This window comes from Balaenoptera musculus, chromosome 13 (genome assembly GCF_009873245.2).
Source record: "Balaenoptera musculus isolate JJ_BM4_2016_0621 chromosome 13, mBalMus1.pri.v3, whole genome shotgun sequence".
Taxonomy (NCBI): domain Eukaryota; kingdom Metazoa; phylum Chordata; class Mammalia; order Artiodactyla; family Balaenopteridae; genus Balaenoptera; species Balaenoptera musculus.
This window is the reverse complement of record NC_045797.1, coordinates 54,666,456-54,681,883: the sequence shown is the minus strand read 5'-3', so window position 1 is coordinate 54,681,883 and position 15,428 is coordinate 54,666,456. Positions and strand designations below refer to the sequence as shown.

General features: G+C 37.4%; 1 protein-coding gene across 1 annotated transcript in view; it reads right to left on the bottom strand.

Moving 5' to 3' along the window:
- Window positions 1-15,428, bottom strand: part of THADA (THADA armadillo repeat containing) — a 325,437-nt gene that overhangs the window by 246,364 nt on the left and 63,645 nt on the right. The window contains 1 exon segment of the mRNA XM_036872571.1: window positions 215-347. Coding sequence (XP_036728466.1) covers window positions 215-347 — 133 coding nt within the window.

Here is a 15,428-nt window from a genome sequence, read left to right as displayed (position 1 = left end):
TCCAAGAAGAGATCTGTCACAGGAACACACTGTCCACACATTAAAACAAAATCACAAATGCTATAGTACTTGTGAAATGTACTATAGAGAATCAGAAATGTCCCTTATGCAATATGCTCACATGTCAGGGGGGTTAGAATACACTACTATCAACAGACCAAAAACAAACAAACAAACAAAGCCCTCAGCTATGATCCTATAGATAAGTACCTACCTGTATGTAGAAAGGAATTCCAGCACTGCGTCTTGTAGCACAGAGTTTAGATGAAGGATCACTGCACCTAATTTCCTCTAAAACATTCCATAACCACTCTTCCGGTAGCTTCTGCAGACTCAAATTAGGGCACCTAAAAGGCATATATAAAGCAAACATTTGGAATTATCCGGTACCAAAAAGTAAAAGCATAAACTATTGATATACATTAACACCGTTAGGAAAGAATAAACATCCTTACATTCGGAGGGAGGGAAACTAAAAAATGTCTCACTTTCCACTTTTCACCTACTTTCTTCTTTATGATGGGTCTTAGCATTTGTAGCTATTATAGATTCCATTTCTTACAAAAGCATGAAGAGCATGTGTCTTGTCTGCAAATGAGCTTTAATACCTAGGCCTGCACCCACGCCCAAAATGTTCTGAAGGTTAATCAAACTCTCACCAATGTTCTATATTGCAAAATTCAAGATTTCCAACAAGCAGAACATAACCTTATAGTTTACTGTAGTTTTATATTCTACAGTTATAGAGATTATACATATTCACATACACATTTTTGAAAGTGTATTTTAGTAATCATTTTAGCTTTCTCAAGTGTGGCCTATCACAAATAAAATTTTCATCCACATCCTATGGAGAATTAATAAAGCAAGTTATTTGGAAAGAACCTTAAACATTTTAAAGTTATTTGGACATTACTGTCAGTGAGATTCTGCTGTACTATGTTAATTGTTATTCTAGAGTGCTTAAAAACATGTGACTTTAAAAAAAATTTTCATCTCACGCCCTAATATACAGTTATATAACATTATCCTAAGAAATAGCGTATTTAATGTTAGATAGGCACAATTATTTTAGAAGGATCATAATTGGATTTAACTAAAATTAATACGAAAATAAAGAGGTAAAGTCCAAAGGAAAAATACTCTCTCTTTTTTAAATTGAAGAAGACAGTCTGCAGACAGATAACTGATTTCTAATTTGTAGAGAGAATTAGAGCTCTTAGAAACATGTGGGTTTGTTTTTTTTTAATTGAAGTATCATTGATTTACAATGTTGTGTTAGTTTCTGATGGGGACTTTTTTTTCTTTATTTTAGTTTGGTGTTAAGATAGACAACTTCAGTTTCTGACTAACATTCCAAATAGCAACTCAAATTTAGTTGTTTATGTCTTGTATAGAACAAAATATACATAAATAATACTACTTTGAAGGAGGCATTTTTTTTAAGTTTGACATGGGCCTAAAAAACATTATTTCAGCCCCAAATGTTACAACCAAATCTCCCTACTCCCAGCAGGCCCTGTAATTTTAAAGGTTTCCTTTTAGCCTGGCTTAAAGTCTATCACCTTGTTCCTGCTTCTTCCCCCTCAGCTCCCTCAGCCATAAAAACCAGCCATCAACAGACTGAACCACAAAATTAAAAGAGATTCAAAGGCAGAACAACCAAATGCAAAGTGTGAACCTTGTTTAGATTCCAACTTGAAAAAAACAAATTTAAAAAAAGATACTTTGAAATAATACAGATAGTTATGTATATATTAGATATTATATGACACCAAGGAATTATTTATAGGATGTGCCAATGGCATTGCGGACATAGAAGAAAGTGTATTTTTTAGAGAGGCACGCTGAGGTGCATAGGGGTAAAAATAACATTTCAGGGATGTACTTTGTAATACTTCAGCAAAGGACAATGAAAGGATAGATGAAGCAAGTGTGGCAAGGCAACTGCTGAATCTGGGTGATGGATAAAGGTGGTTCATCACATTATTCTCTCTCTCTCTCTACATATATATATACATACACACACACACACACATACATACACATATACGTGTGTGTGTGTATATATATATATGTTTGAAATTTTAATACACTTTATATGTTTGTAATTTATGTTTGAAAATTTTCATAATAAAAAATCCATTTCTATGTTTGAATTTTTTATAATAAAAATAATCCTCCCACACTTACGTTACTTACATTACTGAAGTTACTTCCCAATCACTGGGTTTGTATCTTTTAAAAATTATGATAAATGCATCTGTTTCACAGAATAATTTCTCTAGTATACTACTAACATTGCCAATGTGGTATAATCCTCACACAGTTGCCCAGTCAAAAGCTGAAATCTAAATCCTTAGGAGTTGTTATTTAAGTGCTAATGATACAGTTATGGATTACTGCCTTTTTTTGCTCATTTTTCATTGTCTTTTAAGTGTATTTGGGTTAATTTACACCACAATGGGTGAGCAGAGAAAAAAACAAAGAGAGAATTAAAGCAAAGTCACCTTTCTGTGATCTAACCATGCAAGAAAAAGCTGGAGTCACAGAGGTGAAAAAAGGAAAGACTACTTGATCTAAGGTTATCTGTGGGTTTCATTTACTTATATTTTCTTCCCCACCACAGGACCACTGGCAGTGAAGGACTGGCTTACAGATAATGCTTCAGATGAAGGTTAAGTATTCCTGTAGGAATTCACTATGTAAGAAAAACGAAAGGGGAAAAGGAACTGCAGGAGATGAGGGATACTTTCCTATTTCCTTATTTTTCTATCAAGTGCACTGAAATACTAGTACAACAAATACTAATTCAATAATGCTCCTCCTCCACAACGCTGTCCCGGGCCTCCCTGAGCTGGCACACAGAGGTTCTAGCAAAATCAACCAATCCGAGAAGGCAGGCAGGTCTGGGATCAGAGTGGGCCACCTCGCCAGGCATCACCCTTCCTTGCCTGAACTTACAATGGCTCTTGACAATTAAGAAATCTTGAGCTAACTCATTTTCCATCTTGATCAAATCTTCCAGTTGGAAAGGTCCCCTACGTCCTGGCTCCAGCCCTCCTACTTGAATCTAACCTTAAAAATTCTTCCAAATTCCTATGCAGACCTTCTGTTCTAGTAAGGTTGTTCACTTTGCAAATTGCAGTTCTTTGTTGATCTGGAATAAACCCATTTTTGCTGGAGAAATAATTGGCAGTCTATTTGTTTTAAGTCAATAGCTGATACCGGAGATCTGCTGGGTTCTAGCTCTAGAAGCAGAAGTAATGGCCAGGAAGTCAGTTCCTGTAGGGTAACTTGCCTACCTCCCAGGAAACAGGGAATTTCAGTGGCTTCCTCTCCCATGAAAGGTTGTAAAGGCTACTGCCAGAGCTGCTTGGGGCTAAAGCAGTAGGAAAAGCCATGAGTCCAAGGGAGACTCTATCAACCAGGCTGATTACTAACTAGGTGACCAGATCTGTGATATCCCCAGTATCACTGTGGATGGAAGATCCAAAATGCCACTATTTAATCTAGTTCCTCTGCTAGAAAGGAATGAGCCTAGAGAGAGAGAAATAAATAAACTAACTAAAAAGCCTCCCAATCATAGCCAACAAACCAAAATTCAGAACAGAAATAAGGTTTTTATTAAAAAAGACGATCTAAAAAAATCAGTAATTAGAACATAAATTCACTCTACATGAAGCTTAATTTTATGGAGCAGTCTGACAAAAACATTAAAATAACTGCTTAGATACTCAAGAGCTAAATGAAGGAATAACTTTCACACTATTCTTAATCTAGCAAAAAGAGATGGCAGGGAGAGAAATTAAATAATTTACCCAAGGTTATATACAACTTAACAAGTGACAGAGAGAGAACAAAAATGTAGATTGACACCAAAGCTCTTGCTTAATAAATTAAAGGCATTATTTCAAGGTGCCTGTCCTAAATGCTCAGACATACATTTGGTTTGATCTGGTTCATGATAGAGGTATTATCAACTCTCTTACTATTTGCTTCAGTAGGTTTCATTCAGTCATTTGGAAAAAAGATCTATTAAGTACCTAGTAGTTGCTTGGCACTATGCTGTGCCCTAGGAAAGGAGCAGTAGAATAAAAATTCCAAATTACACGTAATTCAGGAAGCAGGTTCCTATGGATCTAGAATGCATTACCAGAGTATATTGTTTTTAAGAACTGCCTTCCTAATCACGTTTTAGTCAGGTTACCGTTCAAATTGATTTCAGTCCCTGAATATCCACCATCAGAGGAGGGGTTAAAATAGTTTTGAAACAAACTGGTGATATGGATAGAAAGCTAGCTGGAGAATCAAAATATCCTATAGAAAATCCACTCAGCGGACAACCTACTTGTGACTGACTTGAGGTAAACTGTGTCACACTCAACTCCCTTAGACGACTGGGGACATTTATTACTGTTAATTAACTGTTTTCTTACATTAACTGAATGACTCATCGCTGGCCTCAAGAAATTACGTCACCTTCAAACACAAAGCAACTAATTTCACATTTTAAATGTGAAATACATTTAAAACCAATATATGAAGCAAAATTCCCAGAAAATTATCAAAACTCAATTGCCAGGAAATTAATTATGTGTAACCTCAACTGAGTAAAGGTTAAGCCTCTACCAATATCTTCATTTCCCAAATAATAATTTACTTACCAAGCTGTTATCACTAAGGGTTTTTTGTTTGTTTGTTTTTTGTTTTAGCACAAGAAGGAAGTAAATTCTTTCCCTTTCCCCTAAACACACTTTTACTTTGTCAGGTTTAAGAGCAACTCCAAATGAAAATTCATTCAAATAAATAAGTTATTGGGTACAAAAGTAAATGTCAATAAAAACAAAGCTACTTATTTACTGATTGTTAATAAACTTTTACCTTACCATGGTTCCTTATTTTTCATTTGCTAATTATTTAAATAATTCTAAATAATGCGAAGGAAAAAAATGAGTGCTTTTGGAACAAAACCAGGATTTGTCCCTAACCTTGATACAGAGTAAATGATGTGTATTTACTCAGGCTCAATATCATCAGTCATCACCATCATCATCTGAATGAAAACAGCTATAAACAATAATTTCAAAAATAACAAACACTTAGCCTGGCTCTTCAGAACAACACACTTAGATACCTAAAACACTGCATATCACATATCAGAGTGGATGATACACCGGCAACCAAGGGGGGAATGATTAGTACTGGTCTGATATACACTACAAAGACCTAAGAGTATTCCTTCCTTCATATGGATGAAAACAGGAAACTGAAAAACATGTACCTTTCTACATTTAAAAAAAACAAAAAAGTGAGGTTTCAGGGAAAGTAGAAGAAAGATAATCTGATCATTTCAGATATCACTTCTAAACCTCTACCATATTAGTGTTATGAGGAATTCGAGTTTTCTCACTCACCCAAGTCCAAAGTTTTGCAAAGCAAAGCTTTAGCTGCCTATAACATAAAAAGCAGGTCAGACTATTGATTTTAAACTGGAGTCGGGAGGGGGGGCTATACCCGTATACTTGGAGCAGTCATATCTTTTAGATTTAAAAGAGAAAATTATCCACAATGTAAAAAAAAGGTGTTTGCTTTCACAAGTTACATGCTTTAAACATTCCAGGCACTAATCTGAAACCATCATCCACTGATGATACTGAACAAGCTGATCTAAGGTTCCAGGTACAAGTAGAAAAAGAGTCAGGAGGAGGATAAAGGCAGCTTGGAAAGATACAGCACACTTTCTGGGAACAGAAACTTTATTTATTTTATATTCATGTCGCTTCTCGTTGGTCCCATCCAGCCCTTCTCCCCTCTTCTATGCAACTTCATAACACACACATATACACTTTATTTGTTGATCATCATAAAGCTACTTACTAGAGTCCATACATATTAATGTCTGTTCAATTCCCAAGATACCTTTCATTTTTATATCCATTTGGTTGGAGGCTCTCAGGAAAAAAAAAAAAAAAATTTCCAGGAAGCGCAAGATCCTGGCTCACAAAGCCCGACATATTTGAACAACCTCATTCAACTATCTTGTATCATTCTGTTGTTTAAATACACCAAAGGCTTTTGCATTAACTGTTCCCATTGCTTGGAAAGCTCTTCCCTTAGAAAGCTGCTGCTTCTTGTCATCCAAGCCTTGGCTTACTTTAGTGTAGGAGGAAAGAAAGACTTTTCCTTACCACCAAACTTTATCACATCAAAATACATATTGTTATCTGACAGTTTATTATTTTGTAGATGGCCTTTAAAATATAAACTCTATGACATCAGAGACACACTCTGTCCTGTCCACTTCTTCATTTCCCAGCACCCAGAACGGGGCCTGGCATCCCAATAGGGAGCTCAATAAATATCTGTTGAATAAATGAACAACTTATGACTTACCAGCTCCATTAAGTGTACCATTCTAAAAAACCAGGCTGACAAACCAAGAGGATATAGTAACTGGAAAAGAAAGTATAAACAAAAGTGCTTTCCAATGACAAGAGGTGCCACCATTAGAGCCAGCAGATGATTCAACTCCTTAGCTTCCTCAAACAGGTATGAACACATTCAGAATCTCCACATACCAAGGTCATAGCACTGATATGAAGATATTTTTTACTGAAATCCCCAATCAAAATCAACTCTGTTAGCCTAAATACTAACCCAAGAGATCATTTTTTCCCAATATTCAAGAAAAAAAACCAAGGATGGGGTTCAAAACCCAGTAGAGGGTTCCAGTTTGTATATTGTTTAACCGAGGTTTGTATGGTTGTGAACATGGGGTAGAAAGATGTTTCAAAGAACAAATGTTTCTGAGTTCTAACAAATACAACATTTAATCCCAGATTATAATCATTTCCCTTCTCTCTTAAGGCTCTTTAGGAGACCAGGCCTGTGCCTTCAACTATTTCCTCTGTATGGGTGACTCTCAAATATATGCCTCTAGTAAGAGTGACCAGTGTCCCTGTCAGCCTGGGACAGAAACGTTTCCCAGAATGCTGGACTTCCAGTGCTAAAAAATTGGAGGAGTCCCAGATCACCCTATCTCCAACTCTGACCCCTCTCCCCATCTCTTGACCTGTATTTCCAACTGTCTGCTATCCCTCTAGGCAGCCTCCCAACACCACCGCAAACCTGACATGTCTGAATTATTATCCTGCCTCCGATCAGGCCCTTCTTCCTGCCTTGCTTATTTTGTTAATGCATTAATCATTCTTCCCATAAATCGGGACAGACAGCTCAGTAAGTGGACTTTTTTCTTGGTCTTCCATTTCTGCCCTGTAAATAATCTAACTGATTTCTCTAATACCAAAGATTAAAAGGCTAGGCTAGAAATTCCTCTAAGAACAAGAACCACGTTTTACCAATATTTTACCCTCTATAATGCCTACCTATCACAATTTCTTACATAAAGCAGGCGATGGATATACCTGTGTTGAACTGCTAACTCTGAAACAGAATGAAGTTCAAAAAAACCATGTGGATTCTAGTGCTGGCTCTGTTACCAACTAGTTGTGTGGCTATGGACAAATCAGTTGATTTCTCAATGCCCAAGAATGAAAATAAAATCATTGTAAAAATGCTTTGAAATTCAATGAGATTTTATTACCTGGGTTACTGTTTCAAAGAGAGAAGGCAATGACCCTAAATTATATAAGTACCCAAAGCTCCTGATGTGACTGTCCCCAAAACACCTCAACGTGGCCTCACACAAGCTACAGTCCCTTGTTCAGGTCTTCACATGCCTCTCTTAGTTCTACGGAGTTAAACGTTTCAAATTTAGATCCTAACATATGTCTCTAGGTTCATAGCAACTCTGGCTTACCACATTGTACTCTCAATGGTCAAACAGAGTGTTTCTAACACAGGCACATAGAAGATGTTCAAGAAATCGTTTGTTGAATAAATAAATAAGGACCCACTAGTGTTGGCGCCAGCGGCTGCATATTAGCTGTCCTTCCGTTAGGCACATGATTGAAAAACTAGGTGTAGAAAAGAAGGGCTAAAAACTGTAAGGCTCCTCAATGGTGAAGTCACTGTGCCTAGAAAAACACAATAATAGCCTAACCTAGAGTTCTGACTATTCAATGAACCTTCTGTCTACTCCCCAGCAAGGAAAGATTACTTCACAAGGAAGTGATTTCAAAACTCCAGAGTTGCTGGTGTTTATGATAATGAAGGAATTGGAAGGTAAAAATGGAACCATGCACAGCTCCCAAGAACAATGCAACAAACTCTAGCTGTTTGTTTTGGTTCCTCATCACACAATCCAGGGGGCAGCAAGGAAAAGGGCAAGGTCCCTGAGTGAAACAGACCATGATTGGCTGTGCCAGCTCCATGCACTCAACAGCCCCAGCCGTGGGGAATTCCAAGCCTGCTTGGGTTAGCGAGTGCCTCTCCACTAGAAGAGCAGACATCCTCTTTGTCTGAAGGCTCTTTTGTTTTATTTCACTCCCATGTCAAATTAATACAAAATATACAGTGTCTTTAGTCTCTGAGTACCTCATAAAAATTGGAACTTTCTTAGGAGGGATTCAAAGTTCTTCATAAGCAAGCCTCACTAAATGTTATTAATCCACAAAAGTCTCCCAAGAGATCAGTTTACCAGTTCTAAAGGAAGTTTACTAAAAATGTATCCAAGTTCCCTGATCTTTCATACCCGAAATCCCCAGACTTTCCCAATCAGAAACTAGAAAGCAGTATTGTACCATGAGTAGAATGCTCAGAATTTAAAAAGGCCTTAGAAAGCTGGATTCTCTTATTTTATCAAAGAGGACACAGCACCCCAGAGAGATTTACATGGTTTTCCTAATATCAACAGAGCTGGTAGGTAGAACTCACTTCTAACTGGTACCTCAATATTCTTTCCTCTACACTCCGAGGGAGGCAGTGGTTAAGGATGGGGGTGTGGGAGGATCAGACCACGCTGATGTTCCTGTTCTTCACAGTCAAGAAACAGTAGACATTAGGGGCTTCCCTGGTGGCACAGTGGTTAAGAATCCACCTGCTACTGCAGGGGACACAGGTTCGAGCCCTGGTCTGGGAAGATCCCACATGCTGTGGAGCAACTAAGCCCATGCGCCACAACTACTGAAGCCCACGTGCTTAGAGCCCGTGCTCCGCAACAAGAGAAGCCACCGCAATGAGAAGCCCACGCACCGCAATTAAGAGCAGCCCCCGCTCGCCGCAATTAGAAAAAGCCCACATGCAGCAACGAAGACCCAACACAGCCAAAAATAAATAAATAAAATTTATTAAAAAAAAAAAAAAACGAAAGAAAGAAATAGTAGACATTAAAAAAAGGGGGGGCTGACAGGAAAGAGGCGGGAGGTGTTGTTTTTGGGTTTTTTGTATTTGTTTGTTTGGTTTGGTTTTTCTATGCTAAGTGCTATAGCTTGAGTCCCTACCAAAAGTAACAGAAATGAACAGGCCAGTCCATGGCTGGTGTGTCTTTGTGTTGTCTTGAGAAGATCACTGAAGCAAATTATTGTTCTATAAACAGATTAGTCCAATTTCTATCCACAAAGCTATCTCACTGGTAGTGGGTAAGTATTCTAAGATAAGCATAAAACCCAGACTGAAATCAAATTACATATGCTGTATACCCAACTAATTGGTCATTAGACTATTTTGTGCCAATAAATCAGGTTCCCTGACTACAGAGTGGCTCTCCAATGGCTTCATCCACCTACCTAAGGATGGTAACATAGAGCTACATTTTGTTGAGTTCTGATTAGTTATGATTGTTAATTGAGAAATGTTACCTTCATTTCCTCAGACTCTTTCAGTATTGTTATTTTTCCTAACTTAGAGATTTTTTTCCAAGCTCCTATTATTTCATAAGCTAAATTCTCCACTCCACTCATTCTTTGGTCAAGTATTGTGTTTATTATTTCAAGGTTCGTGTTTATTATTTCAATTAAACTAAACAGTGACAGATGTGCAGGAAGGTTGTGTGCATGTACATGCACATTTTAAAAACAGGGAACATAGCCCTGAAGCATGGAGATATTTTAAGCCTGAAAAACGATGTGCCCAAATGAGATCCAGTGAGAAAGCTATATATCAACAGAAGCCATCTTAACCTCCCTCACCACCATCAAATATTGCTGAAGTTTACTGCAGGCTAAAACATCAGGGGGCTATTTTGAAGGCTCAGCTGCAGGCACAGGCAATAATAACGATGACCAAATATAAATTGAATTACCAATCAGAAAGCCATGGGGGGAAGGGCAAGATACAGTGGATTAAAAGAAGTGGTTAGAAGGATGTAACAAATTGTTGGTTCTCTTAATATTTAATACAACCATTGCCTGAGATCAAGGAGGAAAAAATTAATATTAAAAACTCTGGGACTTTACTAACAAAGCTGAGATAGAAGTTACTCACTAAGAACAAGATTCCTTCATTATTGAGTCTAAAAAGACTCAGTATTATTATGAGAACTTTAAAAATGGTTATTCAAAGTTCCAGAAAGAAGGTAATATCTTAACTATGGAGTGGGCTTAAAAATAAAAATCCAAGGGTCACAAACCAAAGACACAAAGTTTTAGATTTTAAACATTAAGACATTCTAAAAAATAAATTAAAAAGAAAAAAAATCATTAAGACATTCTAGTTTTCCCCAAATCCTTTTTTTTTTTTTTTTTTTAAAAAAAAGCAAGATAGATCCGAACCACTGGACCAAATAACATGTAAGTTGGAAGGGGTGGGGAGAATTGGAGTTAAGACCTAATTTTTTTCTTTAATTTGTTTGTTTAATTTATTTATCCCCAAATCCTTTTAATACACTATAGAAATGGGAAAATTAAAGGATTTTTTTCTCTATGTAAAGTATTAATATGGCTTCCAGAGTGGATGATCACTTAGTTATTCTTTATTTAATTATTAATATTTCAAATAAAAATCATGGGATACTCAAAAAGTGTCCTAGACACATCTGCCAAAGGAGATGAAAATAAAGGCTTAAACAAGATTATATATTTTTTATTTATAGAGTTGAATGACTTTTTCCCCAAACCTCATACATTACATTCTACATTTATTTCTTGCTCAACTGCATATTCTTTAGAGACTTGGTCTTTCATTCTCCAGTAGAGTGAAATTATTTTTTCATTATTATATTTCAAAGGTTCATAAGAAGTCTTCTGTTGAATTTGAATTGTAGTAGCTATAATTAACTGATGAAAGTTGAAATACATATTTAAATTACTTCTGTCCACCATAATTGTTGACGTCCATGGGTCAGTAGTAGCATTTTATGACAAAAATTGCTAAATGTCAGCAGTTCATTTTTTCGGGCCAACAATGTGAGAATGATTGTAATCAGTGCAGTAAATATTCATACGTTAAGCTACATTTCAATAAGCAGAGCAATTCAAACAAATGAAGAGTAAGACAATATCAGGTACTCATGAACCTCCCTTCTAGATTTAGAATTGTAGACAACAACTTAATCCCCTTAGAGTTAAGCTTTTTTTTTTTTTTTTAATTATTTATTTGTTTATTTTTGGCTGTGTTGGGTCTTCGTTTCTGTGCGAGGGCCTTCTCCAGTTGCGGTGAGCCAGGGCCACTCTTCATCGCGGTGCGCGGGCCTCTCACCGTCGCAGCCTCTCTTGTTGCGGAGCACAGGCTTCCAGAAGCGCAGGCTCAGCAGTTGTGGCTCACGGGCCCAGTTGCTCCGCGGCATGTGGGATCCTCCCAGACCAGGGCTCGAACCCCTGTCCCCCGCACTGGCAGGCAGACTCTCTACCACTGCGCCACCAGGGAAGCCCTAAGCTTTTAATTTATGGCTGAACAAATGAAAACTAGATTCCCTGCTTGGCCCCCTAGTTTAGAATTCTGTTTATTTTCACTGAAAGAATAACTTAAAATACTAAGATTATAGAGTGTAAATAAGCAAATATGAATTTCATCAGAAACCTGAATTTACAGTGATAACTTTAATGCATTTAACCACTCTAATCAAATGCTTAAGCAGGTAATTATGCATGGGCAGGTGATTATGTTTTTTAAAGAGTGCATGAATATTTCATCAAATTCTAAATAGAAAGGACCATATAAGAAATCAGATTCTAGAAAATTAACTCAACATATTGTGTGTGTGTGCGCAAGTGTTGCTTTCAAAAAATTCCCAGAAAAAAGAATAGTGCCTCCCATTCCTATTTATTCTTAGATGATTGTTTAATAGTGAAGTCAATTTACATTTGAAGACATTCTGAATAATCCTGTTAAACATCAATTCAAACAATGTGGCTCATGTTTAACTCTTCTTCAGTTATTTACCCATTAATCTCTTTAAGTGCTTGCTTCCTTAACACAGCTGTAGTTCAAGGGGTGGCCAGCAGTTGGCCTCCATTTCAGTGGATTTTCCTGAAAGCCCAGATTTCTTTCTGCAAACTTTAAAACACTGTATGCCTAAATAAATTTTTCATAACTTAAAAGCTTTCAGAAGGATCCAAAAGAAATACATTTGCTTTTAAAAATAAAAACCAAACAAAAGGAAGCCACACATACTGCAAAGATGTTCTCCGTAAAACATTCTGTTCAGCAGATCTGAAATGTCTCCAAAGGGATCAAGAACCACTTGGTTTGGAAGCAACAGTTGAGAACTCATAACAGGTTAGTTAAAAGCCAATAGTGACAGCCATGAGAAGATCTTTACAGCAGATTAGGAGTGGCTGAGATACCAGGCACTGGGCCTTGCCTCACCTCCCCACTCCATTTATTTGGAATGCCTTCAACTGTACTTTCAACTACAAAGTACAGTTGTTCAGAAGCCTCTGTCCTTGGTCCTCTGTTCTTTTCTCCTTTTAAGCTCTTTCCTAAAGACTGCAATCCTACTAGCTACGATATTTATGAAGACGGCATAAATCTACATCTCTGTTTCTGCAATAGCACCCAAACTAATCCCCTATCTCCCAGTTCTGACTTAAATATTTCCACCAGGATATGCCACCATCATGTCACACTCAACACATACAAAGCAAATGTATTCACCATTATCAAAGTAATCTCCTCTTTCAGTCTCCTTGCCTTTGGTAACATCAATCCCACTTTTCTGGTCACCAAAAATTAAACCACAGGAACAGTTGTGGACTCCCTGGGGACCTCTATCACACACATTCAGTTTACTTCACATGGCAGATTGCATTCTTCAAAGATGGCCACCACTATATCTCCCATCCCACACGTATTTCTACAATACGATCTTGCCACTTTACCATCAAATGGTGATGTTTAATTCCTCTCCCCTTGAATCCGACTGGCCTTAAGACTCATTTAGAACCAAAACAATGTGACTGAAGCAATGCCATGAGACTTCCAAGGCTAGGTCAGAAAAGACCATGAAGCTTCTGCCTGGTTCTCTTGGAATAGTCTCTCTGAAGGAAGCCAGCTGCCATATAAGAATTTCAGCTACCCCAAGACTGCCATGCTGAGGGGCCACATGCAGTCCCAACTAGGCCCTATCTTCTAGCCATCCCACCAAGGTGCCATAATGTGAATAAAGCTGTCTTGGACCCTCCTGACCAGTTCATCTGTCAGCTGAACACCACCAATTGAATTCGATAAATACCCCGAGGAGAAGAACCACCCAGCTATGCATTGCCCTAATTCTTGACACATCAAACCATGAAATAAGAGATGTCCACAGCTTCTCTTCTAAGCATTCAAAACATCATGTGTATAGTTGTTACTATGTGGGGATAAATATTAACTGAGATGCCACTTCTTTCCCTCCATTCCCAGAGCCATCGACTCAGAGGAAGCTCTCATCACCTCAGCTCTAGATTGTTAGAGCCAATGCCAGTCTCGTCTCACTACCATCTGTCACTACAATCTATCTAACCTAACACTTCCAACTGAAAAACTACATTGATGCACCAACACCATAACCAACATCAATCTCATAATGTTTTACATTTGTAGAAAGTTTAATAATGCAAAAGGGTCTTCATAAATAGGTATTTTACTTGATCCATATAACAAAAGCCAGAGAGATCTGTCAACAGGGCAAATATTCTTTTCCTTACTTTACAGATAAAGAAATCAGAGGCTGAGGAGAGTAACTTTTGTACAATCTCATTGCCAATAAACAGAATGGATGTAAGTAGAACTAAGACCTCGTGTCACAGATTATTGCTATTTCTCCATTCTACATGCCTCCTATGATCTATTTCAGGTCGAAAATGTTCAGTGCCTCTCTCCATCCCTACTACAGCAAATCTGCTTTCTAGGTATCCATAATTTGACCTCCATCTATCCAAATGTATGATATTGCCTAGTAACTCTACCACCAGCACCACCACCACAACAATCAGGCTGGCTCATTTACTCAGCTAACAATATGCCATGCTGGTTCTAGCCTCTGAACATTTACTCATAAAGTCTCCTCCTTTCTCCTCCTATCTACTTAAACCTTACTCATGCATTAGCACAAGTTCCACCTCCTCCAGTAAGCCCTTCCAGCCTTTCCTTGTTGCTTTCTCTCTGCTATTCCTACAGAATTTGTAAATTTCACCCAAATTTTGACAATTACATTGGCTCATCTTGTTCAAGTGTCTTGGTCTCACTTTCCAGGCTGGTATTCAGCTAACACACATCCATACAGACAGCGATCTTGGGTGCTTACAGCCAGTGTCTGTTCTGACCAGTCAGTGCCCATGACGTACCATTTGTTAAATATTTTGAATTTCATCCCTGCTTATTTCCCCAACTAAACCATAAGCTCTTTGAGAACAGGAACCTGTCTCATAAAGAAGTATTATATCCTCCAAGCCAAGCACAGTACTAAGCACACAGTTAGTGTTCAATATATATATTTGTTAATTGATCTGAAGGGAGGGAAGTGTGTTGTGTTGTGAGAAAAAAATATTCTTAAGTCATGTCTACACTGGAAAGAAAGAGCTGCAAAGACAACAAAATATTTTCAAGATCAGCAGTTTAAAGTCAAGGACATTTTTTAATGTATCATTTAAAGATATTCTGTGCAGCCCATAACTGCCAAAATGTTTTATAAATGTTTTACCAGGAGTGTGAAAAAAATGCTTCAAAAATATTCAAGGAGTAGATGTCTTAACGGCCCAAAATAAAATGTTTGCTGAGGCTACAAGGCTGGCAGAACTCTGCTTCATTTCAAAAAGTTTCCAGGCAATGGAAATGTTTTCCTGGAAAATACTACCTTTTATTTAGAGAACACTTGCCATGAACACTTAGTCATTAAGTAATTTAAGGTTTCCTCACAAGCTCTTTGGAGGAAATCTATTATATGAATGAATGAAATTATCAGCACCTATAATGTCAAAAAAAAAAATTTTGGCTAAATGTACGAAATCTACTTAAGTATTTTTCCAAGTAAGGGGGAAAAGTCCTTTATATTTTTTGGTCTATTTACTGTTCTTTTAAATTTTTCTATAAGATAAAATTACGAA